Source organism: Motacilla alba, chromosome 5, assembly GCF_015832195.1.
Source record: "Motacilla alba alba isolate MOTALB_02 chromosome 5, Motacilla_alba_V1.0_pri, whole genome shotgun sequence".
NCBI classification, from domain to species: domain Eukaryota; kingdom Metazoa; phylum Chordata; class Aves; order Passeriformes; family Motacillidae; genus Motacilla; species Motacilla alba.
The window spans coordinates 17,630,972-17,658,587 of record NC_052020.1 but is presented as its reverse complement, the minus strand read 5'-3'; the positions used below and the strand labels follow the sequence as shown (position 1 = coordinate 17,658,587).

Sequence of the window (27,616 nt, the reverse complement as noted above, 5' to 3'; positions counted from 1 at the left end):
GCGGCACCGGCGCTGCCCGCGGGGACCGAGGTCCCCGGTCCTCCCGCGGCCCCGCAGTGGTACAGCCCGCGCGCCCCCTCCGCAATGGTTCATCCCCGCGGCCGCCTTCCCCCCGTCACCCGAATGGTTCGGCCCGCCCCCCCCCCGCCGCGGTGGTGGCGCCCGCTGCCGCGCCGTGACCCGCCAGTGTTTGCACAGCGCTTCCGGGCCGCGGGGTCCGGCGGCGGCGGGCACCGGGCGGCTCCGGGCCGGGATGTGAGCGCGGGGCTGCTCCTCGGTGAGTTCCCGCGGCGGGCGGGGCCTGCGCGGGGGGGGGCGGCGACCGGGCCGTGGGAATTGGCGGAGCGGCCGACCCCCGCCCCGGCGGGGGACTGCCCCGGTCGCTCCTTTAGTGTCGCTCCTATAAGCAGCGACGACGACAGCGTGTTTATTGCGTTGTTCTCCGACGGGAGACGCCTCCGCGGGAGGGCAGCCCCGGGCCGGGCTGGCCCCGGGTGCTCCCCGGATTCCCATGGGAGCGTCCCGCGGGATGCAGAAGGGCCGAGCGGGCTCGGGAGCCCCTCGGCTCGGGAGCCATCCGGCTGCCTTTGCTGCGGCAGAGACCTAAATAAATGTACCCAGTGCGTGTATAAATATAGCAAGGGCACTGAACAAAACCCCGAATGTTTCCGGCGTGTTGTGTCCGCGCCTCTCCCTTTCCCCCGTCCCTTCTCCCTCTTCCCGCCCGTTCCCACTGTTCCCGTGCCCACACGGGCCCTGGAGAAGTTACCCGCTGCTTCAGCCTGACAACTACAAACCAGGAGCTGCGTACAAGGGGGTTTTTTTTGTTTGTTTTGTTTTTTAATCGTGTATTAGCTTATCAGAAGGCCACGTCTAGTCTTAACTTTGCCTTGAGGGACCTGTGCTTACAGAGAGGTTCTGAGCTGTGTCACTGGTGCCTTCCCTTGGCCGCCCCGCGTTTGGTGACAGTGGGGTGGGTGGGATTTTTGTAGTTTCTTTTACTGTTTTTCCTACAGGTTGTTCCCACGTAGTGTGTTCTGGTGTGTTTCAGGGGTGTCTCTTGTGTTATTTCCTTTCCTGTAGGTAGGTGGGTCTTTCTCCGTAGGGCTGTGCGCAGAATATAAAAGTGTGTGAGCTTTTTGTTTGGGTTTTCTTGTTTGTTTGGGTTTGTTGGGTTTTTGTTGTGGTTTCTTTTTTCTTTTTTAATTTTATTTTCCCACAGTCATTCCCATAAACAGCAGGGGAAGCTGTAGTTTGAGATGGGACTGGTGTGGAAGACTGATGCTGAAAGGGAACTCCAGTAAGGGTGACTCTTCCCAAGAAAAGAAGCCTGTTAAGAAAGAGGAGGATGAGCAGAGTTGGAGAGTAGTTACTTCACAGCTGGAAGCAGAGCCAGTGGCTGTAAGGATTTGGAGGCTGGGAATTCCATGCAGCTTGGCTGCTGCTTTGAATACAGGGGTGCAAAATGCTTAGCTGCTCCTCTGGGTAAGATGCTGTACTTTCAAAATGCTTTTGCAAAACCTGTGTGTTGCTTTGTTTGCATTACAAACTCCCTAAAGAGTGCAGTGTCAGCTCCTGGGGAAGCTTTGGTGGACAGTTTTCATCCTGGAATTCAGGGTGACTAAATTTAGGGCAGGGCTAGGATGGGTGGCAGATAAGCACTTCCTTACCTACCTCAGGATTAATTTTCTGTGACTTACCTATTAGGTTCTTAGGTACTTCCACTTAAATTTTTGCATAAGCAGTTCTAGTGGTATTTAAGAGTTTAGTGGTATTTAAGAGTTAATTTTTTTTTTTTTTTTGTAATTTAAACAGGGATCTAAATTTAGATTTAGGGGACTTTTTTGAAGCTCCCTGTGCATGCTAGATTGGCAGTGCACAACTCAGGGCTGTAGGAGTGTCTTGTTAATCTGAATTATTTCCCTGCCAAGTTGTCTTAATTTACCTTTGGAATGTGGTGATGGCAGATAGTAGTCACACCATAAGCAGATTTTTTCCAGCTGGGTGCAACAACGATTTTGACAGCTCTTACTTTCTTTTCACTGAATGTAGCATATGAAATTGGAAACAAAGTTAAATGATTTCTGATGTGTGACATTGCTTTTCCGGAGAGAACTGAATTATTTAGTTGATTGGGGCAAAAAAAAACCAAAACAAGAAAAAACAGAACCAAAACCCCTCCCCCCAACAAACCAATAAAGCAGATGTGCTAATGAGAACTGAAAGCCCATATGTTTGAAAATTTAGTAGGTTTAAATCTAGTTACAAGTGGTCTTTAGAACATGATGGCTCAGTAGTGGCCCGTGTAATTAGATCAACATTCAAAACCACCCGGTGAGTAAATTCAGTGAGAAACTTTTCTTCACCTGTGAATAATCCCGAGTGTTACTCAGGCAGGTGAAAGTGAATGCCATCTGTAGTAGCTCTTCTGTTCCTAAAAAATGTAGAAACTACCTAAGAAGTTGGCGGAGGAGGAGATGGGCTGGTGCTAGGAGGGAGAGTGCCCGTGGCTGGGAGAGGCACTCGCTGCTGTAGGGCTTGGTGTCGGGGAGGTGGAGCTCGTGTCCTTTGCAGGCTGTGCCTCCTCTTGGTGGCTGGAGACCTGGGCTCGCCTTCTCGCTGGAACACACTCCAGGTACATTAAAATACCGATCTGTGGTAATACATAAGGACTTCAGTTCAAAAAGCTAAATGTTTCCTGTAGTGCTTGTTTGATAAACACTTGTTCTGGAGGAAGTACTTAATCTTCTCTGTTGTTGAAGCCAACAGAAAGCCCTGTTGCTAATACAGCTTGAAGAAGGTATTTGTAATTGCTCTTTGACTGTACTATTAAAATGGCTTAAGGCATCTCTGTGTAAAAATGTAATCTGTCTTAGTAGCAGAGCCTGGGCTTACAGTGTCTGTCCTGCAGCAGAGCCTGTGCTGCCACAGGGACGCAGCACTGGAGCAAACCTGGCTGGGCCTTGCTCAGCTGAGTCTCGGGGAGGGAAACCTCAGGGAGCAGAGAGCACTGGTGCAAGTAAAGTGATCGAACACCTGCCATGCGCTCGTTGCTTCTGTGGTTTAATGTTTGTTTAGGGTACTGTGGTTTAATGTTTGTTTAGGGTACTCTAAATGAGAGTTTGAAAACAGGGGATGTTAAGGAGGAGGACAGTGCCTGCCTTCAGCCAGCCTTGTGTGCAAGCTGTAACCCAGACCCTGGAGAGATGCGCTGTGCGAGTGGGTGAGGCGCCTGCCCGAGGAACTGAAGCGGGGATTGCTGACAGCATCAGTGGTATTGAGTACAAGACAAGGGATCTCTGGCCAGATTACCCTGCATCTGTGTTCCATGCTAAATTCCTCTGAGCAGACTTACCAAGTGGGATGCAGAAGGGAGGATGGAGCTGCTTGCAGCTGAAGTGCTGTATGGAGAGTACCATACACCATGAGATTTTCCAAGTGACCTAGCAGCGAGGGATTGGGTGCCACAAGAGCACATCCTTCACGCCCCCAAACTAAAAGCAGCTGTAGTTGTCTGAGTCAAACGGCCTTCAGGGATAACTGGTTGCTTTTTAGCAGTCTGGCCTTTTGTGTTACAGAAGTGCAGAGTTAAGGTTTGCCTTGGAGGAATGACTGCCATCCCCTCCTTAACCAAGCTTCTTGGTTAACATAATAAAAAAAATGCTTTCCATCTATTTTGTATTTGCTAGTTCTGGCTCAGGGGGCTTAGAAAAATTCTGATGTGGTAAGTCCTGGAGAAAACGGGGCTTTTGTGCAGGTAGGTGAACTCTCTGAAGTGTGTCATGAATGTGTTTGTGTTTCACAGTGGCAATTTGTTTGAAATGTCTCCCGTAAAAGAAGCCAACAACTGGGAAATGCTGCTTATTGTTCTTAAAAAATAGAAGGAACCTCTTGTATATAGGTGTATAGTCAGCCACGGTTTCCTTCTTTTTTTCTTAAGAGCAGCTGCCCAGTTTGGAAAAGGTTGTTTGTAAAGTAATATTTGTGATGTGCTTAGAAATCTCAAATCCACTTCATCTCTTCATCGCTTGGTTTCTCCTTGTCAGTTTCCAGCTAGCCACAAAACAGACTTTTTTTTACTGACGGGATTTGAAGACTTGATTGTTTGCTGCAATACCAGATTTTCTTGAACTCAGAGTTTTGCCTCTGAGCAAAGTACGGGCTTGCGTTTGCAGCATAAATATGTCAGTTTAGATTGTCAAGTCACAAGTGCTGATTTGTTCTCCTCTGTGCCTAAAGGATAGCTTTCTATGGGGTAGCAAGGCAAAAATACCAGGGGTAGTGGTTTTATTCCAGTACAGTGAAGAAATGCATGCTGTTTGGAAATGTAACTAGGTGTATGTCGGTCAGAACTGTGGCTCATAGGAATCACTTTTTGAAACAGCGATCTTTTCTGCCCTGTGCTTATTGCTTTGCTCTAAGGAAGACTGGAGAGCAGAGAAACCAAGGTAATGGCCATGGTGAAGTAGAGGCTTATCCGTGTGTTTTACTTGCCGTGGCTGTGGTTGCCCTCCATCATCCTCAGTGGCTCGGGAGTGCCGTGGCTGGCTGGGTGTGGCAGTGCCAGGTCAGCAGGAACCCGCTCTGGTCCCACAAGGTGCCCATGGGGAAGTAGCCCGGGTTCTGCACAGCATCCAAATACACAGATGGAACACGTGCCTGCCACTGCCCTGCTGGGGACCGGTGTTGCCAGTCCTTCCCTTTTTGTGTCCTGCCTGTCACGTCACCACAAGTTTTGCATTGCTGTAGCTAACTGAGCTTTTGGGAGGATATTATATAACTGAGTTTCAGTTTGAATAATTCATACACACACACTGCTGAAACTTGAAAAAATCCAGGTGTTTCTTTGTATTTTTTCAGTTGCATCATGGAGTGACTGGCTTTTGATGAGTCTGTGTATTTTCAGCCAACACAAATTGTTTTTAAACAGTTTTTTAAACACTCCTGTTAACGGCCACAAATTTAGCTAAAAATGTAAACCTGTCTTTAGGCAAGACTATTACTGAAGTTAGGAGAAATCTTTACAGGAACTTAATTGTGTTGAAACTCAGTCTTCTTTCTGTTGAGTTCGTTGGGTTTTTTTCACTGAGCACTCAATTCTCCATTTGTAGTTTGGTCTAATTTAGTAGAATCTACATTTTTAAGGCTTTCTGGTGCAAAGCTGTGCTGTGTGGCTTAAAGAGGGAGTGTGCAAAAGTACAGATTAAGAGCACTTGAATAAAACATTTTTTGTTCCAAAAAATCTCTTAATATGCAAAATATGTAATGGGGAGCAGGCAGAGTGGGAGAAGAGCACCTGATTGAAACTTCTTTACCACTCTTATAAAAGAATTCTTTTCTTTTTCATATTGAGATATGACACCTAGCTTTAAGTGTCTGTTAATTATATATTTTCATTACTTGCTTATAGAAGCTTGCCAGAGGTCTGTCTGCCTTAATGCTTTGTAGCATTATGTGTTAAAAGCTCTGATTTAATTGTCATTATGAATTTGGATCATGCAACATCTCCCAGTATCTGTCAAGTTTTACTGCCAGTCTGTGCTGATGCACAGCAATTAATGTGATTGCATTAATATGCACTAAATCAGGTCTTATCTTTTCCATGGAGTAATGTTTGTGGGGTCTTCAACTTCTCTGTTTCTTGACAGAGCTGTACAAAGGCCCTTTTTTTTTTTTTAATAAAGGACCTAAGCTACGTAATCTTTATTCTTCTTTTCAGTTGGGTAAGATGGAGTATTTTGATTAAAAAAACATATTGTCATCCTGTTAGGCTTTGTTCAAAGGGCCTCTGGTCCCTTCAGTTTTGCAGGGAATTGCTGGTCCGTGGGATGGTTTTAGTGTTTGTAGGTTTTCTATTGCTATTTTCAGTGGGGAGTTCTGGTTATACCTTTTGCCGTCATCCAGGAGCCCAAGATAAAGCTGAATCTCTCACCTGCGCTGATTTTCACAAGCAGCTGCTTTCATCCAGCTCAGCAGGGCTGTGAAACCTCGTGGAGCAATAGCTGCTTTCCTGTAGCCCCCTCTGAATGGAGGGGGGGCCGCTCAGTGGTAGGAGAGCCCTGTCCCTTGTCGCACTCAGGTCTCTGGATGCGTGGGACGCTCTGTGCCGGCGAGCTGCCTGCCCTGCCTGTGCCGGCCTGCCGCTGCAGCTGCTGCACCCATCCCTGCCTCCGCCGCCCTGCGGGGACTCCCATGTCCCGCCATGGACGATGACAGCCAGGATGAGCTGATCAACAGGAACGCTGCTCTGGGAAAGGGCAAGAGGCAGTGTCTGGTGCTCCTCAGCGAAACAGGTAACTGCGGCCTCTCTGCATGTGCGCCTTTCTGCTTCGAGGTTGCAGAACCCATTGATTTACCCTCAGAAGGCTGGTAACGATGTATTTGTGGCCGTTTGTCACCTTTTCCCTGACAGTTTTTTTGTTTTGCTTCGCTTCATTGCTCGTGTGTGTATCTGACCGCTGGCATGCTTCCCTGGAGTTTCTCCAGATGGGCAGCTCTGATACCACTGGGGAAATTTGGGAGTTCACTTCATCCATAATGGCCTGATGAGGAGCTGTTCTGCCTGTCCATCTGCATCGAATAAGTATTTCCTCTACTCTTCTCTTCTGTTCTCTTCTTAAGAAAGCAATGGTGGAAATAGCTGGGATTCAGAAGACGATACTGGTAGCGAAGAGGAAGATAATGACACTGAGGAAGAGGGAGGTGGGGAGGACAAGGAAGAAAGTGAAGATGAAGAAACAGAAGGTAAGGTCTGTTCATGTGCCTGAACAAGCATTTTTTAATAACTGAGGAAGAGCAAGATGAAAGCTGTTCCTCCAGAAACTAACAATGAAATGTAAATCCACACATGCTGTTCTGTCAGGCCAGTGCCAAAATCCTACAGTAATAAGCAAACAAGTAATAGTGCCCAATTTCTAAGCTTTTAAAGCATTTGCATGTTTGAAGACTGTCTGCTATCCAAAGTGGTGGAATTGTAGTCAGCAGGAGTGAACTCTGCCCCAGCATGAGGAGAAAAAAAAGTCAAAGTTGCAGCAATGGCTCATGCTATTTTTTCACTTAGGAAAAGCATGTCTGTTAGTTTGCTTTGGCATGGGGCTCTAAAGTGAATGCTGTGATGGGGAATTCTGGAATTAAATTATTATTGCTGTAATACCTAGGGAGGATGGAAGATGACATGACTAATTTTTATTTGAAAAAGGAGTTTGAATATTATTTGAATTTGTTAATTTTACTGAAAACATACTCTGGAGATACATGTACTTCTGAAGCTGCTATGCTCAAATTGATATTTGGAGAGACAAAAATAGATTTTATCAGATCTAAAGCTTGTTGAGAAGGCAAGAGCACAGTTTTCCAAGTTACTAGTTAGACTGATTCAAACACAGACTAAAAAATTGATGCCAGGTGCCAAAAAGCTTTATTAATCCATCATTCAGAGTATTGTCTCTTGTGTCCAGACAGGAGAGTTCAGTAGAAAAGACAAGGGTCCCATTCTCATTAAAAAACAAAAAAAGGCAGCCTAACAACAACCATCCTCAGTCCTCCCTCAAAGTGAGTAGGGTTTTAGGTACTTTTTGTTGCTTCTTGAAAATACCAGCTTAATTCTCAGGTTTTAGGGAAAGACTAGCACATCTTTGTCTTTTGTACTAAAAATAAAAATACCTTTCAACACTGTGTGCTGGGTGTTTAATTTTACTCAAAATCAAGCTTCTTTAAGCGATCTCTAAGGCACTTAGATCCCTTGGCTCACAAAATCATATTTTACTGGTGAAATCTTTCATTTGCTGTTCTGCAGTAGAGTGTGTTGCTGCTGCTTTTCCTCTGGAATGTCTCTTAAAAAAACAGAAGTTGGGTACATGGTAACATTATTTTAACTTTATTTCTTAACTTTTTAACTTCATTGTTCAGTGGTAGCCTGGCATATCTTAACTGTCTTGTTTAGATAATCTTTTGCTTTTCTGGTGTCTGCTTTTAATCTCTTGCAAGACTACTTACATTATCAGGCTTTATTTTTCACCAGAGTGATCCATTGATTTTTAGTGAAGGGATTTAGGAAGCAAGAAAACTGCAAAAATTCTTGCCTTAAACTGGGGAGACTGTGGTTAATCCCTGCAGCCTCATAAAATAAGCTTACTTGGAATTTTCTGTGAACTGGAACCCTGTCCTGCCCACCCCCTCTGCCCCCATTGCTGAAGCGCTGCAGCACACACAAGCTGCTTTTTATCTCTCACTTCTTAAGATTGCGAAGATGATGAGGAGGAGGGAGAAGAGGAGGAAGAAAGTGAGGCCACTATGGAAGGAATGACTGATGCCTTGAAATCAGAGCCGCACTTGAATGGAGTGAGCATCTCCTCTGATGAGGATGGTGAAAACTGCCCCATTTGCCTCAACACATTTAGGGATCAGGCTGTTGGGACTCCTGAGAGCTGCTCCCATTACTTCTGCTTGGACTGCATCGTGGAGTGGTCCAAGGTGAGCTGTTTTGTCAGTGATGTCCTGTGGCCTTCTGGTGTGCTCTGCTCTATCCCCTGTGATCATGCTGTTGTGCTGTAATGAGAACAAAACACTGTAATATTGGTATTTGCTTTCTTAAGCTTTTTTAAACAGACTTGGGTTACTGCTCTGTTTGGCAGGATTCGTGTTTGAAGTTTGAATCTGTTTTTCTTGTACCCATCCTTATTTGTTCTGTTCTCTGCAAGCTGTAAGGTCACAAGCAAGTGTTTGTTGGCATCTACAGTTCTTTTATTTTTTCAAGTTGAGATACTAATTTTTCTCTATGCTTGGATATATATATATGTACACGTATTTCTCTGTATATCTGTCTTTATATTTTCTTGAATTCTGTATTGTGACCATTGGATTGGGATCTCTTGCAACCCTGAACATTTAAGCATAGTAAAGATATAAAAGAATACTGACAGTCAGGAGCTTGCTGTGAATTCAGTTTTCAGTCAGAGTTCCTTGCCACCTGTCTAGTTGCCTTAGTCATAATCTAGGGTGAGAATTACAACAAAACTTACAGTCCATGCAGCAGTAGCAGTGGTGATTAAATTTTTTGAAAAGCAAATAAATCACTCTTACTGAATATCTTTTTAAACCATTTCTAGTTGCTCATTTGTCAAAGGAAAGTAAATGCCTTAAAACATGAGCACTGTTTCAAGGCAATGTTTGGAAGAACTTTGATGTTGCTTTGGCAATTGAATAATAATTAAATTGCTTCAGTAAAATAAATGCTTCTCTAAAAATGCATGTTTAATAGAAGATGTTGTTTGTAAACCAGATAAGTCAGTTTTAAGTACTTAAAATGTCAAGATCAATAGCTGTTAAAATGACTGCTACATTAATTTAATGCTTATTACATTAATAATTTAAGATTACTTTTAAAAATTGGAACAAAGTGATGTACTTATTAACTGTATTGGGAATTTTTTTTCCTAGAATGCAAACTCCTGTCCAGTGGATCGAATCCTCTTTAATTACATTAACATTCGGGCACGTTTTGGTGGTAAAATCTTAAAAAAGGTAAGCCTTTGACCGTAGCAAACAACCAGGCCATTTGGCACAACATTGTTATTCAAAAGTTTACACTTCTAGGGTGTTTATGTAATACTTGCTATCTGAATGAATTATTTTTTCCTTGTTTTGAATTTGCCTTTTAAGGAGCTGTGACACTTTTCTGCTTCCTTAACCTTACTTCCTGCAATACTGTGTTGTGGCATCATTGGTGGTGGCAGAAAAAGGGTGTTTTTTGTAACTGCCCGTTTTGTATAATGGACATTTGACTGAAAACTGTTCTTCATGAATAACGCTGTCTGCATGTGGAAAGTGCCCTGCATTCTTCAAGTGCTGTTATAGGATGAATAGGAATAATCTAGACTATCCACGATCTCTTCCTTATGTCCTGCTGCCAGCAATGCTGTGTAGCAGTTGGGTTTGTAAGGGGAGAGAGGCACAAGGCAGTAGGAGAGCCCTGAAAGGCACTGGTTAAATGTCCCAATAGTTGCTCACAAAAGAACATTAAAGAATTGTCATTGCTCTTAATTGATATCAGAAAGGTGTTGGTTTCCAGGGGACATTTACGGGTTTGATGCTTTGTTTTCATAAACTGATGGTTTATTATTGTTTGCATTTTAACAATGAAGTGAGAGTTAATGTGGAAGTAATACGGGAGGCATCAAAGTTTGCTCTCTTCTTTAGTCTCGTTTTTGGCATCTTTTTGTTTGTTTGACTACTTTTGATCTTACTTGTGGATTTTTGTTTTGCCTATTCTTATAATGCACTTTTCTACAGTCATTTGTGCCTGACAGTAGACCAGTTAAGTAGATGTTGTCAGGCATTTGATCGTGCCCTAGGTGTGCTGAAAGAACTGAGTGAAGGTTCAGGTGTGTAACAGCCATTTTGGTTCCTTCACTTGTAGATTTTGCTGCAGGTACTACATTAGCATGGCAATGGGTTTTAAAAAGTGCCATGTTCTGCATAAACGGTGAATCCCTGTTTTATTTAGATTCCTGTTGAGAACACGAAAACTCAGGGCACTGATGGAGAGGATGATCCAACCTTCTGTGAGGTGTGTGGCAGAAGTGACCGCGAGGATCGCCTGCTGCTCTGTGATGGCTGTGACGCAGGGTAAGAGGAACACCTGCATGATTGCACCTGCATGATTGCACGTGGAACACCTGCATGATTGCACGTGGCCAGAGCTTGGTCCACAGGCACTGTCTGGTATGCAGGCTACCCCTTGCTGCTCTCTTCAGGCTCACCATGTGGCCAGTCATGTATCCGAGTGTTCTAGTGCAGACATCCATCCCCATGATGTGGTGAATCCTTTCCTGCTCATTTAGCAGTGTATGTGTGGAGAGTCCTGCACACATCAGGGCTGCAGGGCACCAAAACAGATGACCACACCTTCAGATGATGAAGGTGTTTGTGCTTATCCATGCAGCATCTGGGTGTGTGAAGGGTAGATACAGCCTTTATGTCTCCTTGAGGAGAGGATGCATGACTTGTACCAAGTGACTGGGCAGTAGTGCTGTGCAGGAGAAGTGCTTAAGATCCACAGTTTTGTGAAATGTTGAGGATTTTCTTTACAGCCACAGCTCTTAACTGATTCTCTTACTCTTGCTTACTTCTGTTTCTGCCCTCTCCTTGATTAATGAAAGGAATGTTTAAGTAGAGTCGTGAACATACTTAAACACAACTTTGGCCCTCCAGTTTTCTGCTAGAATTTGAAGCCCTTGGGCTGCTTACTCAGTCTTCCAGCATTGTCAGTTTGAAGATGTCAGAAGTTACCCATTGAACAAAGAGAGATGCTAGCAATGAGTATGTAAAATAACTTTTCAAAAATTACTTCTAGCAAGCTAACTAGACAACTGGTAAGTCTAGTTTTTCCTTTGTGTTCTGTGTCCAGAAACACTGATACACTGTCCATACACACATTTACACTGATTCATCTTCTGGGAAAAAGACAAAATCAGGAGCACTAAAGATGGTTAAGAGTATCATCAGAACACTGAGTTTAAAATATTAAGCCAAAACAGTGTTTCATAGATCTTATCTGAAGTTTCATATTTAAGTTCTTTCTGAATTTCCATAAGCCTGTCTCAACACAGGGTGTTGCTTCAGATTTTACTTTGTGATCTCCCTAAGATACTATCATTTTTAAATATATTATTTCTAGTTTGATACAGGTGTTTAATTTTTGTTTCCTTTTCTTAAAGTAAGTTCTTTATATATGCTTGATCTCTAGAGTTAGCACTTCCAGAAGCACTTCCTGATAAAAGAACTTGCAGTCTTTACTAGCTCTCCATGGCTGAGATTAACTCTAGAAAAATGTAGAATAGTTGCTTCAAATGCTCATAATGTTAATACTGTGTTGGTTCATCAGGAAGCTGATGTTGTTTCCTGGTTGCCTCTCCCCAGCACCTCTGTACTTCTCTTGCCACCATCAGTTTTGGCTCTGCACATTTCTTGCAGTTTGGGTTCAAATGGTGAGGGGAAAATGCTCAGTTTTCTGAGATTTTTTTTAGCCTAAAGTGATGAAAATACCATCTGGAGCTGAAGACCCTTGTATAGCTATCAGGTAGCATCGTTTCTCTGCAGGTTGGTAGAAGTGGATGCATAAACCATAGTTTCAGGCTTAAGAAAATGAGTCTGCCTTGTGTAGCACTGGAGAGAGGTAAAATGCTGTCTTCTCTTGGTAAGGAGCATATTGTCTGATTTTCTTTTTTTTTTTTTTTTTTCCCCTCAAGGTATCACATGGAATGCCTTAATCCTCCTCTGAGTGAAGTCCCAGTAGATGAATGGTTCTGCCCCGCCTGCGCCCCCATGGGTGCCAATGGTGCAGGTAAGGGTTTCCTGGCAGCCAGTTGGAGTAAATATTTTTCTCCCAAGTTAGAGAATGTGAATCATGTGGTGTTTTGAAGACATGTTTAACCTCCTGGCTTTATCTGTTTCAAATAATTGTTTTGATAAGCAGTCTCTCTTGAACCTTAAGATTAGACTTGAACTTTTGACTGGTGAGAGGATCTTGTTTATGAAGATTTTCATCTGCAGTTACAACCTGTGGAGCTGCTTCTTGTAAGCATCCTTTAACCTTTCCAAGGCAATCCCAGCACCTTAGTGTGACTGCACTGGGTTACACTGGAAAGAATTTATTACTGTCCTGACCTCAGGTTGCAAAAGTAGCAGCAATTTCTGTTACCTAGAAAAGTGTTATACTGTGGTAACAGTGTGAAGCAGTGGTGTCTGTGCTCATTTCCTTTCCAGGGGGTAATGGCTGCCTACAGAGGTGATTGGTTTAAGAAAGAGAACGCTGATTTTTTTTTTGTCTGAAATTCTTAAAATTATTTCACCTGTAGAAAGACAAGTAACCTCAGGCTGTTGTCATTCAAGATGCAGATCATGTCAGTGAGGAGGAGGTGGCTGCCCTCATGGCCGATGTTGTCCCCACCACCAGCAGGCTGCGCCCTCACGTCCGCACCCGGGCCATAGCCAGGACTCGGCAGAGCGAGCGCGTCCGCGCCACGGTGAACAGGAACCGCATAACGACCGCGCAGCAGATCCGGGTATCCACGGGCACTGCCGAGGGAGCCTCTGCAGGAACCCTGGGCAAGGGTTACTCAAATAAGCCCCCATTCCAGTAGCTCTGCTGTCTGTGTTGACTGTCCATAGCACAGTGGTTAGTAGTTGTGGAGCCCTTTTAATCTGAGACGTACAACATGTGCGAATGGAGTACAGCACATGACCAAGATGCTCTATTTTGAAATGCTGCAGCAGCTTCCTCTCTTAACCTGCATTTTTATCACCCTCTGGTGTGAGCAAAATTTTATTTTTATTCCTAGTGGCTATTAATACAAAGTTTGTGCACCACTTCTGGTTTTTTGGCATGTTTATTTGACAGTTGTTTATTTTCTTTTGTCCTCCTACCTCCTTGCCCATAGCAGTGGAACATGTTGACTGCCTGCAGCCCAATTGAAGAGAAAAATTTTGTATTTTTAAGGTTTCTGTGTTTGTGAAAATCAGTCTCTTGTTAGAAGAGGAAAAAACCAGATATTAGTATCCTCAATAATGTGGCCACATGAGTTCAAACACATTAACAGTACTAGAGAATCTATGCAGGAGAGTATCCCAAATACACAGGGTCTCTGTATAGTTTGAGATAGCTGCCATGAACTAAGATCCAGCTCACCTTAAGTTTTTATCACATTTTCCCTTGATTTAAGGACTTCCCAGAAGGCTTTAGCAGTTGTTGAATTCATTATGTCCTCCATAATGGAGATGATCTTATTTGACTGCCAACCCCCACCGTCTCCATACCCAGATGTTTCAATTTTAACTTTAGAAGAGTTAATAAAATAGAAGAAATGAAGAAGATTAATTATTAGATTCATTGTTGTTAAGCAATTACAGCTGAGTAGTCAGGGCTATATGTTGAACAAAATAAAGAGAGAAAAATGTTGTTTGAAGTGAAAGACTCTGCAAGGTAACTGTTGTTATTCTTCTTTCTTTCTTTGTTGTTTTAGAAGTAGTCTGGAGTCATCTCCTGTGGGTGAGAGGTGTGGTGCCTGGGGACTTTACTATTCCATGGTAGTGTAGTCCTGGGAACCCAGCACTTCCCGTTCAAGAGCTGTTCCTAGTTCCACTTCTCAATGTGCAGGGATTTTTACAAACTATACCTAGAAAGGCACTTTTATTTATTGCCTTTGTCTCTGAACAAAAGTGCATCTTATTTTGGCTCATACCTTGAGTTGACTGGAGCATAATTGCACTGTTTGGGGGAGTGTAAGTTGTCCTCCAAGCACAGTGAGGAGCTGGGAGCATGCATGTAACTCTGAAGGAGGCTGAACCACAAGGTCCTTAATATGCCAGTCAATAAATTTAAAAAGTGACGTAACTGCTTAACTGGCAGCCTGGTGATGTGAGGGGCTTCCTCATTTGAATCTCAAATCCATTTTTTATCAACTGCTTTTATAAGTAGATGTTGCTGAGCTTTAGGTACCTGTATGGTGTAACTTCTAATCCTCCCCACAGCACGTGCCAGGGTACCTGATGTCCTCTCTTCTGGATGAGACAATTGAGGCAGTGGTGGCAGGCCTGAACACAGCCGTCTACCAGCGTCCTCTGGCACCACGCGCTCCTACCAGGCAGAAGAGGAAAACTGGTAAGGACATCAGGCACCTCAGGGGAGCCCGAATCCTACAAAATGCATCAGCTGTGTGCTGCCACACCTGCACAGCTGGGGAGGTATCCCACTTGCATTTTCTTCTTTCCCTCTACCCCCTCTGCCTAGAAGTGTCATGAAGGTTGTTTTTAACTGAATCCTAAGGATGTCACTTTTTCTGCTGTGCTGTTGGTGGCATGCTGTATGTCTCTTTGAGCTGCTCTGTGTGTCATGGGAGCACAAGAAGGGGAGTGCAGTGTAAAATACAGTGCCAGCACCTAGCCAAATGATTGGTTTTTGTCCCTTCAGGAAGGCGGAAGAAAGTAGGAGGCAAAAAAAGAACTCAGAAGAAATCTGCTGCTGGGAAGAAGAGTTCAGGGGCGCAGCTGAAGAGACGCAAGCGCCTGACAAAGAAGAGAAGGGGGAAAAAGACGAGAGTAAGATCACATGTGAGTGAGTTTCTGCCAGTCAGTGTCTGCCGTTTTCAGCCCTCGGTAAAAGCACTATGACATGGGATTCAGCTGGAAGAAATGCCACCTTTCAGTCGTAGCAGGCACCTTTCTTTCTGGTGGGAGTCTGTGCAGGATGTGTCCAGGGTACTCCAGAAAGAGGCTGTATGTGGAAGTGAATTGCAGCTTCCAGACAGGCTTGCTGGCTGTGCTGACATACGCTGTCACCTGGACTGTAGGGATCAGATTGTAAAGCATGTCCTGCAGGCTTTGTGTCCTGCCTTGCCATTCAGCTGTAGTGTTTACTTGGTACTGATGCAGGCTCAGTTAAAATTGCCAGCACCTGTTCTTTGTAATAGGCTGTGGGTGTTTGTGGCTGTGTTGTTGTAAACCCAGCTTATCAGCTGTAAGAGCTCTCAAAATCCCTTTCAGTTGTGGGTAGTGTTCTCTTGTAAATTACTCTGCAGAATACTCTGCACCAGCTTGATTCTTTCTGTCAGCTGCTTTAACTAGAGTCTACATCTTAGAGCCAGAACTTCAGCATTTAATAAGGGACCAACAATTTTGAATTGGCATTATTAAAGATTTTTAGAAGCTTAGTTTATCTGGTCACTTATATCTGATACGTGCAGTCTCTGTTTGAAGTGACATACAGGCCATAGTTACAAGTTCCATAAATGCTTTTAAACAAACATAGACAATAAATGCACACCACTTGTACTGCTGATGGTAGTACCCTGATGACTGTACACAGCTTAAGTGAAGAATTTGGGCTTTAAACACAAATTTACCTGCCTTAACTTAAAAATAACCCAATCTCTTTGTCTGTGCAGGGAAAAAATGAGGTTACTACTCGCTCCCGTATTGCAAGAACCCTTGGTCTCAGTAAACCTGTGCGTGGGGCCTCACTTCCCTCCATGTACAAACCAACAGAGCCCTCCCTTGGGCTGATGAGAGCAGATATTGGTGCAGCTTCTCTCTCTGTGTTTGGAGATCCATATGAGTTGGATCCTTACGAAAGGTGAGAGATCTCTGGATTGTGATCAGGGGCCTGGTAATTTAACAGCTGTTGGGTTGTTTGTGGATACAGCTCCATGCAGAGTGTGAGTCTCAGATCTGAAGGCAGCTTTGGGTACACAGCCCATGGTAACACATAATGGCCTGCCTGTTCTTTCTTTCCTTCTCAGCTGACTTGCTAAACTTGTAAGGAATCAGCCTCCTCTAAAGTGTTTTTCTGAAATAATTTCAGCCTCCTGAAAACTTTCAGTAGGATCTATGGGGTTATTGAACAGTTAGAATCTGAAGGAGTCTGGTCCTAATCCATTGCTTTTTTACTTTAAGTGAAGACAGTTGACATATTTGGTATACAGTAAACACAAAATTAAATGGACCTCTGAAATCTTCCATGTTTCCCCTTCTCTTATCTTCACTTTTCCAGACACTTCAAATTCAGGAAAAAACTTACTATGCCATAGTTCATGTCACTCATAAACTTTGATTTTTTGGGGAGGTGGCATCTGAAATTAATGTTGGTGAAATTTAGTTTTCCACTGAATACTTCTTTTTTTATCCTTTCATAAAAGAAAATTGTCCATTTAACATTTTACATATGAAAATATACACTTGAGTCTCTGCTGTTTGAATCAAGCTGTTCTATTTAGGCAGAGCAGAAAATAAGTATATTGCACAAATATTTTTAATATATCATAATAAAACATAGAGTGTTTTCTAACTGTATCTGTCATAGCAGTATCATCTCTTTGATGTGAAAAACATTTCAGACAATTTCAGGGTTCATGTTTTATCACAGTAATGAAGAGGTTCCAGCAAATCCAGATTCTCCAGTGAGTGCCAAAAGGAGAATTCTCTCCCAGTCAGCACTGAGGTCTCACCGTCCTGTAGCTAGACCCATTTCTGTGGGACTTCCCAGGTAAAAGTCCATTGCTGTTTTATTATTCTTAGTTGCCTAATGACCCTAACAGAAGAATATACCTAGTGATCCTCTTTGTTACCCCTTTTCTTACCCTATCTTCTAAAAAGTGCATGTGTGTGTGTACATGCATGCCTGCACAAGTATAGATAAATAACCACATCAATTTGTGCAAGAATTCTTTGTATGTTGAACACGTACACTCTTTCATTATGCTTTTAACATTTCTGTTGAAATTTAAAATTGCTATTTCCACCCTAATCTGACTCTTCTTACTTTGTTTTGTGACTATTTATTACCCATTAGTGTGCTTTAAATTCCAGTGTCATTAACCTTTAAAAAAACCACTTGCTTCTTCAAGAGGCCTGGGGAATCCAGTTGCACGTCCTGAGGGGGTGAGGGCTGTACCCACCTCACCCAGTTGTGCTGTTGTTTGTTGGAGCTCAGAAAACTGAGGAGCAGCTTGCTTTGATCCTGCAGTTTACAGTCGCTTTGCTGTGTGTTGCCAGCCTGCCGAGGCCAGGGAGCCCTGGCTGCCCCCCGCTGGCAGCCACAGTGAATTTTCAGGACTGAGGGGTAGGACACAGGGAATTGGGAGCATTATGAGAAGAAAAGGGATGAGGAAAGTCACTGAAGCAGGTAGCAATAGAGTCACAGGAAACTGCAAGGCTGAGGGAGCTGAAGAGAAATTAAGGGAGCTCAGCTTAAGTGGTTAAAGGTGTGAAAGGGTTACATAGCTGTCCTCTAATGCATCTCATTTATGGAGGAGGTTGGTTTCTCAGGATTAAGGTAGTCTATTTCTATGATAACTTGGATTATTTGTCTACCTTTCCCATTTCAATCCTGAAAGGAGCCTTTCAAGAAGCTTTCCATGTCCTCAGAGTTATTTGAGTAGCATTTTTATTAGGAGATAGAACTCTTCAGCTGATACTCAGCTCTTCTAAAGGCTCTGCTGGTCTGGGCTACACTGAATTTCCTGGTCAGCAGCTGGCCTCAGCAGCTGATTCCTTTAGCATTCCCATTTTTTCTCTCTGTTGTATGTTATTACAGGTGTTGGGTGTACATTATGTTAATATTAAGTTTGCTTTGTTGTCATACAGAAATGAAATCTAGCTCCCTCAAGGAGCTGGGTCCCTTTGGAAGTTTGTTTTCTAGCAAACTCAAACAAAACAGCCCCCCAGATTTCATCAACACAAAAGCAAAGAGAGAAAAACTGGAACGTCCAACACCAGAAACACCTTATCAACACCAGAAACACCTTATCAGTCCATATTTCAAGAACTGAGAACTTAAACAATCTTCATAAGATTGAGCAAAGCATAAAGGAGAGTGTTTGTGCTGTCCCATGTGTGGGAGCATTGCAGTTGGTTTTCAGTGTAATTTCTCTATGCCATGCTCTTAGCTGTCCCTACCAGTGACACCTTGTAGTTAAACACTGGTTCAAGCTCTGTCATTTTTTTTAGTTCCAAGTGTAGGCCTGAGTAATACATTTATGTTTGTGATTTTAGTGGGGGCACGAGAGGCAGCCAGGATAGAAATATCTGAAGTGGTAATCAGTGATTTGTCCTCCAAAAATGCATTATAAATGCACTGGAAAGTTAGTCCTGATGTACAACACAGTGAGCACCTTCCCTGGCTGATCTCTGTTTATGCCCTTGACTTTGGTTTCTTTTTAATGTAATGTGTGTGTGTATAGAACAAGTGCTGTAAGAGTAAAGGAAATGTAACCCCTCTGAAACATGCAGAAGCAGTGTGCCTGCCTTGAGTCCTGATCAAGAAGCAGAAGCTGCTCCTGTGCCTGATTTGTTGGGAAGTATCCTGTCTGGACAGAGCCTTCTCATGATGAGCAGTTCAGATGTGGTCATCAACAGAGATGGTTCACTGACAGCAAAGAAGGAAGGTAAGGACTTGGCACATCATAGTGCTATTTGCCTCTTTGTTTCATCCACATCTGCCCTGATCCTACAGGCTGCATAGCTTTAAGCTTAGGGATATTCTTACTGAGCTGTGGAATATATAGGGCAGATTCAGTAGCTGCCAACAGTAATCTGTTTTATATGATGGATGTTCTGAAATAGTGCTGCTTGTCTATGTTTAAATGAGCCTGAGATGATACTGGAGGATTTTATTTTTAATGCATGGTTTTCTTCTTTCAAAAGAGCTGCACAGTGATTTCATGCTTTGCTTTGTTATAAAAAAATGTAGGACTGGATAGACCAGAGTTATCTTAGGACCCAGTTTTTCTGGCATGTGTCATGCACTGCTGCCATGCCTGTGATCTGTACTTCAGTTTGAAGAGCAGGATGAAGGACCTTAGCAAAAAATTTCTTTGCAAAAGTAGAGTTCTAAATATGTGCTATCATCTCCAGCTGTGTCTTCCCTTGGCATGGCATTACTAGAGAAGAATCTGTTCAAATTGAAGCTTAGAGCTTTATTCTTAAAATAAGTACCTCTAACATCCTCTGTTATAGTCATTTCTGTCAATCAGCAACTATGGGATAATGAGCACTAATCAGGTGATACCTACGGAACAGAATAATTTCTTTCCTAAACGTTAGTGTTTGCCTCAAAGATCTGGTGTCTGGCACTGAACTGTGAGTATCTGACCAAAAGAACTGTTGGACTTCCTTATTACTGTGTGGCATGTCTGCAAACCACAGTGGAACTTTAAATAATTAGCTCAGTACTTCTGTTAACATTGGCAGAAAATGTCTGGATGTGTCCTGAAAAGCTCAATTGTCTGTTTGTGTGCCATAGCTCCATTTCACAGAAAATCAGCCAGTGACTCGAGAGTGGAGGATGGTTCAGGGCAAAACACCCACCCAAGTACAATGCTCTCAGGGACCACAGCAAGCAGCTCCATGACCAGACCTTCCGTTTCCTCGGGACTGGGTGCTCGCTCCAGAGCCTTGTTCTCATCGTCTCCGCCCTCGCTGAGCAGGAGCGAGTCTGCAGCAAGCCCTGCACAGACTGCACCAGAAAAGGCAACTGTAAAATCAGAATATTCAATGACACCCAGGTCTGTCCAGACTCAGAATATGGCAACTTTGAGCAGGCAAGGCTCAAAGTTAGATGAAGTACCCAGATTTAATGGAAAATCTAAAAACTTTGTACCCACTGATTCATCTTCAAAGCCCCAGATCTGTAACTTGAATTCTGGCTCAAAAGCTGTAAGTGTGAGGCAGCCAGTAAAACCACCTTCCCAGAGAATTGACATCTTTGAGCTTCCCAGGATACCAAAGATTAAAAAAGAAACCAGCAGCAAGCAGGTGGAGCCAGAACCTGCAGTAAGCCAAAGCTGTAATATCCCCAGCTCCTGTATAACCCAGCTGACTGGCAAGGACAGCACTAATCAGCCAGGAAAGGGTAGCAGGGTGGAAAGTCAGAAGTCAACTTCCAAGGAAGCACAGCAACAGACACGTCCAAGTGGGGTGTCTTTCTCCACCCATCCCGGCGGCTCTAGCGGTTCGTCGCTGCTGGGCACTTCGAGGGGCAAAGGCCTGGGCTCTTTTGAGAGTTTCAAAATCAATATTCCTGGGAACACAGGACATCCCAGCAGGCTGTCTAACCCAGGATTTTGTAATACGTTCCGCCCTGTGGACGATGAAGTGCAGCAGAAGGAGAGTCCTTCACTTTTCTCAGTAAAGAAAAAGCAGGTTAAAAGTGAAATCTATGATCCCTTTGAGCCAACAGGATCCGACTCGAGTTCAGCAAACAGCAGTCCTGAAAGGCTTGGCTCAGGGATCACACTGACTAATATCACCAGGACTATTTCCATTGAAAATCCCAAAGTTCAAACATTTCAAACTGTCCGTCGTTTCACCCCTTACAGGGTAGAAAATGTATTTGGATCTGGGACTGACTCTGACGTGCCATCTAGTAACACAGAGTCTCGTGATGACGTGACAGTAGCAAGCAGGATTGTAGAACAGATCTCTGATACAGAAGAACGAGACAATGTGGATGAGGAAGATGTCCTAAGCAGTCCTTGCACTTCATCTGCTGTTAAGGAAATTTCTAATACAAAGTGTTTAAAGGAGGAAAGCAGAGAAGGACCTAATGTGTTCTTTAATGCTGAGGAATTGATTAGACCTAGTATTAATGTGAAAATAGAGCCAGATAGTCCCTCAAAGAGTGATGAGCAGCAGAAAGTCCAAAAGGTAGAACAAGCAGAAAGGCGATCACGTTCTAGATCCTGCTCAAACTCCAGCTCCCGAAGCAAGAAGAAAATGAAAAGGAAAAAAGCACTTGTCAAAGAGCATAAGAGATCACGTTCAGAGTCAAGAGATAGGGCACACTCAAGGGACCGAAGCTCCAGATCTACCTCTTGGTCAGGTGGGGAAGAGCACAGCAAAACACACACGTTAAAATCCAAGAGCAGGAGGTCTTCTACTGACCGTTCTAGCAGTCACGAACGATCAAAAAAAAAGAAAACAAAGGATAAAACCAAGGATAAAAAGGCAAAAACTTCTTGGTCTAGGGACAGAAGGAAATCGAGGTCGCGTTCAGGTAGTCCTGGAAGTACTTCTGATTTTTATGAAAATAGGAAAAAGAAAAGACGGTCTCGCTCGAGATCAAGGCGGAGGGACCGCTCCCGGTCAAACAGCACTGAGAGGACTAAAAGGCGGAAGCACAGGAGGGACAAAAGCTATGAGAGGTATGATAAAGAAAGTAGTTTGAAGTCAAGGGACAGAAAGAGATCGAGATCCAGATCTCGGGAGAGGAGAAAGTGGAGATCTCGGTCTCGGTCTGCATCTCGATCTTGGGAGCAAAAAAGCAGCAAATCAAAGGAAAAAAGAGTGAGATCCCGATCACGTTCCAGAGAAAGGAAACACAGATCTAAAGAGACCTTGCTTCCTTCTGCACCAGAAAAGGATCAAAAGCTTCCAGCTGAAAATGTGAGCAGGTGTCTGGAGCAACCCCATTCTCTGAAACAAGAGCCGAAAGAGGAGCTAGTACTAGAAGGGCTTTCCATAACCATCCAACCAAACGTCAAACTCGAGGAAATACAGACGGAGACCCCAGTTCAGCTGAGAGAGGTCCAAGAAACTATAAAGGTAGAGCCCGTCTGTCAGGAGGTGAGCAGTGAAACTGCATTCCCTGCTCCAGATATCACAAACATTTCTGTCCCAGTTGGTGATGTGGATTCTTTTGCTGAAACAGACTTAATGAATAGTACTGATGCAGCAGTGCTCGGTAGCTGTAGCAATACAAACCTGGAGATTACAGTTAAAATAGAAAATACTGCATTATGTCCATCTCTGATGGAACAACCCCCAAAGAAGGAAGTTATCATGCATGTTCCAGCTGAGGCTGCACCAATTCAAAGCTCATCCAAAGGCAAAGTTGCAGATTGTGTGAGGGAGGTTAAGGAGGAGTGCCTTGTCTCAAATGAAAATACAAGTAATTTCACTAAGCCTGAACTGGAAGTGGTACCTCAGGGTCCTGCCTTGAAATCAAAAGCACCAGTGAAAAGAGTTACCTGGAATCTTCAAGAGGAGGAAGGTGGCACGTTGTCTGCTGGAAAAGCTCCAAGTAAGTTTCTTTTGGAAAACAAACAGCAGTTGAAACAGGCTGTATAAGGCTTAGTGTTTTGGTGCCTGGCCAAACGTAGTTGTAGTGTAAGAGCTCTGTCATCTGAGCTGGGATGATGCTGTGGTTTGCAATCCTGAAAGCTGGCATTTTGCACTGGTTGAAATCACGAGGTGAGTTGTGTTAATGAATTGGAGAGGACGTGCTGTCAGCACAGCTCAGCCAGTGGCAGCTTGTTTGCTCGTGAAGCGCGTGCAACAACCCCATCTCTGAGCTGGCAGCCCATGCCCCACCCTTTCTGCACTTAACTAGAATGCTTGCTTTGCCTTCAGACTTTATAAGTGTTTCTCAAAACCAAGGAGTATGACAGGTCTCTGTAGCTCACTCCTGTGAATGCTGCTAAACCAAAGCTGCCAGAAACAGTTTGGCTTGGGAACCTGTGCTATTTGTGTTGACAGAGTTGCCTGTGTTGTTCTTGTTGGTTACTCTCAACAGATAAACCCAGTAGAAAGCAATTGCTCAAGGGGATGAGAAGTTCTCTATTATCAGAAGCTTTAAAATACCAATGCTAAAAAAATCCTTTTATTGCTAGTTTTGTTGTTAGATGCTTTTATTTTAATTATTAAAATAGAATTGGGTTTGAATCTTTGACCAATTATTTTGTTCTTAAGATGTTTTCTTTTCCTTCCCTTGGGATACCTAGGGATGCCATTTTACAAACTGCAGCGAGCAAAAGAAGGGGCCTGGAAAGCAGAGGACTTGAACCAAACGTTAAATCAGGTGCAGTTAAATGAGCCTCCTCCAACCAATTATATGATTCCCGAGCCTATGTTTCCTGATCTAGATTCCTCTCAGGTTGGTTCCTATTCCGGCACCCAAGTGTCATGGAAGGCATCCCATCTCATCTGTGCCCTCGTTGTGCAACACCTTCCTTTCATGGCAGTTTGCCTTCCTCTGCGTGTGGTACATTTCATGTAGCCTCTGCACCTCAGCAATCCCCTCCTATCATTTAATCTCTCAGGTGCTCCTTACGGTTGAAGAAACGTATCATCTTTTAATTCTGCTCTGTACCTGCAGCTTCTGCTTTCAGCAGTAGCTTGCAGAAGGATGGTGCTGCCTGAGAAACTGTGAGCTTCTTCCTGACTGTGATCAGGCTGTAAATGTTGGCTTGGTAGCCTTGCTCTGAGCCATCAGGCTGTGCTGTCCACCAGTTAAAGGGGGTTGGGGCTGGTGGTAGCTCGTGGTGATAAAGGTGCTCTGCAGATCCTGCTCTGATGTTGTGTCTTGCCAGCACAGGCGTTTAGGGAGCGGTGTCTGTTTCACAGGTGTACTGTCAGAACATCCCTCTGGCGCCAGCCCTGCCCTCCAGCCTGCCCCCCTACGCCCCGGTGAGCCAGCCCACGGTTCAGTTCATCATGCAGGGCAGTCTTCCAGCTCTGGGCTGCGTGGCAGGACAGAGCCTCACCCCAGAGCCAGGCAGCCTGGCTACAGCATCTGAGCCAGGAATCCAAGCTGCTTCTGTTGGAAGTGCGGAGGAAAAGATCAAAGCACCCAAACCTCCAGTGGATAAAACAAAAAACGAGGAAGTGAGTGAATGCATAAAATTAAGGAGCTGTTTATTTGAACTTTTTCATTTGGGAGTTTTTTTAACTTTCTGTACTGTATTTTCCCAGCCCTGCTGGTTTTGGTGACTGACTGTGCTAACCGAGGAGCAGCAGGCAATCCTCTCTTTGAATTCATTTGGGATTTATTTCATTTAAGGGTTCTGCTTTCTGTTGGTTCATCACAATAGGACAGAGAGGGATTAAAACATCTGAAATACATTCTTAAAGTTCTGAAACTTTCTTACATGAATATTTGGAAGGGGCTTTCCAGAAACCATAATTTCCAAGTTTCTCTAAACATCTGGTTTTCTCGTTTCCCCTCCAGCTTTGAAATTAATGTCCGTTCTCATAACAGTCCTATAAAGAGGTAGGACTGTATTTTGTTCCTTATCAGCACTGAAAATGCAAAGATAGTAAAACACTTTGGAGATCTTTCAGTGTAAGTCCCTTGCTGCTGAGTTTTAGGTTTGCTGCACAGACCATCTGCTCTAGGCACAGTGGATGCTAACACAAGAATGAAAACAACTTAGCCTGTTATTTTGCTTCATACCATAAAACCAAATAGTAAGATACATTTCACTCTGAGCCTTCAATTACAAGCAAGTTTTTATAAACTTGTTTTGGTGGCACCTGTAATCATTACTTCATAGACAACTCTGCAGTTTTCACATTGTCTTTAGAGCTATCTGAAGCCTTATATTCACAGTTGTGGTTTGCTGCTTTTAGAATCGGATGCCTTTTGTTGGATGTATGTTTAATTTAGAGCTGTTGGAAGGAAGTGAGGAGACCAAAATCAGGAAGCCCACATGTAGTCACTTGCTTGAAACACATTCTTTAAGATACAGAATAAATGTTATATACGGCAAGGGCTCCTCATAGCACGAACTGGTATTTGTTTCAAGACAGTAATTGACAGTAAAGGAAATCACTTTGAGGTGATCACTTGGGTTGTTGAAATTGTGAAATGAGAATTTTCATTGTTTGAGCGTTTCTAAGAAAAGCAGATTCAGAAACCATTCCCAAGACAGCACAAGGTAATGAAGTTCTCTTTCCTGTGCAGTACATGAAGAAGCTTCACATGCAAGAAAGGGCTGTGGAAGAAGTGAAACTTGCCATCAAACCCTTTTACCAGAAGAGGGAGATTACAAAGGAGGAGTACAAGAGCATCCTTCGGAAAGCAGTGCAAAAGGTGAGGGCCCAGTGAAAGGAGGTGGAGAGGAGGAGCTGGGCAGGTCATTACATAAGTGGCAGTACTTTAGATTGCCCTTGCCATCTCAGCAGTTACATGCCATAACTGGGCTAGCAGATCTTTGGACCCTGACTCATACTCTGCAGTAGTTGCTTTAAGCCAGACTCTTCGGTGCCATTGATGAGAGCTGTCAGTCTGTTCCTTTTATGAGTTCGTGCTTTCAGTGGACAAGAACATTGCTAAGCTTCAGTTGCATGAGCTGAAATGTTCCATGGTATCTGCCCTGGGTGAGAATGGTCAGACCCCCCTCACTAGGACCTTCAGCCAGAATTCTAGCTGTTTCTGATAAAGTGAGAAAATACTTTGTGCATTAGGTCCTTGAGCATGTGTGGTGTCCCTGAACCTTGGAAGAGGATCTTGCAATTTTGCTGATACTAACTTTTGTCTCAAATCTTAGTGCTGAGTAGATCATAGCTACAAAAGATGCAGTCGGTGGTCAAGGCAGTTAATTGATACCTCAGAGAACTATAATTTCTCCCTGCTCTGCATTCTTGCTATCACTGAGAAATCCCATCATAAATAAAAATCCCCAAGGTAGTGGCTGCAATTTCACATCTTCTGTGTGACCCATACGTTTGAGAGAGAGCTGAGCAGTGCCCATCGCTACTGAAGTCATTCTAACTCCTCTCTGAAGAGAGATAAAAACTTGTAGGGTCTGTTCTTTCTTCCCTGTCTCAAAATGTCTTCTCAAAACTGACATTCTTTCAATCTGAGCATTGCTTCCTCAGAAACATCCCAAAACTGGGATATCAACACTTCCTTGGTTACCACGTGTTGTGTAAAACTGGATGGATGGGTGGAAAAGCCTGTATCTTTGCTTTGAGATGCCTCTGCCTTCAGTTGGTGCTCTGTAGATAAGCTATGGGCCGTTCCTGGAATGCTTGAAGGACATACTGCTCTTGTCTTTGTTTTCTGTTTTCTGTGCCCTGCTATGAGCCTTGGGGGTCTGTGCAGGCATTGGCTCCCCTGGGCAGCTTAGGGCCTCTCTGCCACCTGCCTGAGCTGCTGTCATTGACCGAGTGCTCTTTCTGATCCTCTGCAGATCTGCCACAGCAAAAGTGGAGAGATCAACCCTATGAAGGTGGCTAACCTGGTGAAGGCATATGTGGAAAAATACAAACATATGAGGAAACATAAGAAAACTGATGGTGAAGACACACGTGAAGTGGAAAACTGAGAGCAAGCCACAGCCAGCATGACTCGGACTGAACTTGCCCTAGCTGTGGACACTATGGGAATAACAGACCTGCAGTTGCATCCCAGTGTAAGCAGAGTCCAGAGAAACAAGATGATGATAGACTTTATCTATGGAACCTTCTCTTGAATTGTTTCCATATGGGAATGAATTTAGGATTTTTTTGGATTACCTACAGCTGTAGAACTAAATAACAATCAAATGCCTCAGACCAGCAGAGTAATTCGAGGGGAAACACAGAAGAGATTCATGTTTGGAAACTCCCGGATTGCTGCAGTTTTCAGGGTTACTTTGATCACATTTTTGGGCCGTGCACTTGTCTTGCTAAAGTTTGAAACTGGACACCACTTTTCATACAGTATATTGAGAGCTGTATACTGTTTCCCTTGTGTTTATTTATGGAAATATGGATTGTCTTTAGAAATTTCTGATTTAATACTTGAAATGTTGTATTTTTAGCCCGTTGGATGGTGAGCGAAGCTTTACTCGCTCTGGCATTTGGGGATTGCAGAAATGAGCTAACCTTTATAAACTGACTTCAGAAACACTGCTCAAGCTGTGGTGTTTATTTACATTCTGTTGGAAGTACCTTGTTAGTGAAAAAAATTAATTTTGGGGTGGGAGATTGTGTTGCACTTGTGTAAATAATGCACTGATGGCTGGTTTTGTGTCTGCCTTTCAGGAAAAGCGAAACAAAAAGCAAGCATTGTCAATTTTCCATAACAAGCCCGAAGGATAAGGTTGAACTGATGTACAAAGCAGAAATGTGACAGAGTTTATAAAGTTATTTTGAATGGTTTTTGTCCTGTAGCAGGTGTCATTTGTTTGTCTTGCATCTGCCTCTTGGCCTGGCTGTTCCGTGTGCACCTGCATGCGTGGCTCTTGCTTAAGGAATACTGTGTTTGTGGAAGAGGATTGCAGCTGGATTGGTAATTGTCTCTCCTCCTCTGCAGGAGAGCTGCAGATTCCTATCAAGAATCAAAGGAGTCCAGCACACG

The 27,616-nt window shown here is 43.7% G+C and overlaps 1 protein-coding gene across 3 annotated transcripts; it reads left to right on the top strand.

Moving 5' to 3' along the window:
* Positions 1-69: 69 nt before the first annotated feature.
* On the top strand, positions 70-27,425 carry PHRF1 (PHD and ring finger domains 1). Of its 3 annotated transcripts, none has more exons than XM_038137167.1 (19): positions 70-277; positions 1,223-1,401; positions 6,080-6,293; positions 6,622-6,744; positions 8,240-8,472; positions 9,439-9,522; positions 10,505-10,626; positions 12,249-12,343; positions 12,892-13,064; positions 14,530-14,659; positions 14,969-15,108; positions 15,942-16,129; positions 16,919-17,038; positions 18,784-18,938; positions 19,796-22,573; positions 23,274-23,425; positions 23,896-24,156; positions 25,235-25,363; positions 26,466-27,425. In XM_038137167.1, the coding sequence occupies exons 1-19, from the start codon at positions 85-87 to the stop codon at positions 26,598-26,600; spliced, it is 5,604 nt and encodes a 1,867-aa protein (XP_037993095.1). In that variant the 5' UTR covers positions 70-84; the 3' UTR covers positions 26,601-27,425. The 3 variants fall into 3 exon arrangements, with proteins under 3 accessions (XP_037993095.1, XP_037993096.1, XP_037993097.1); XM_038137168.1 differs by having other exon boundaries at positions 23,274-23,350; positions 26,466-27,424; XM_038137169.1 differs by lacking the exon at positions 1,223-1,401 and having other exon boundaries at positions 149-277; positions 26,466-27,423.
* The last annotated feature ends 191 nt before the right edge of the window (positions 27,426-27,616 follow it).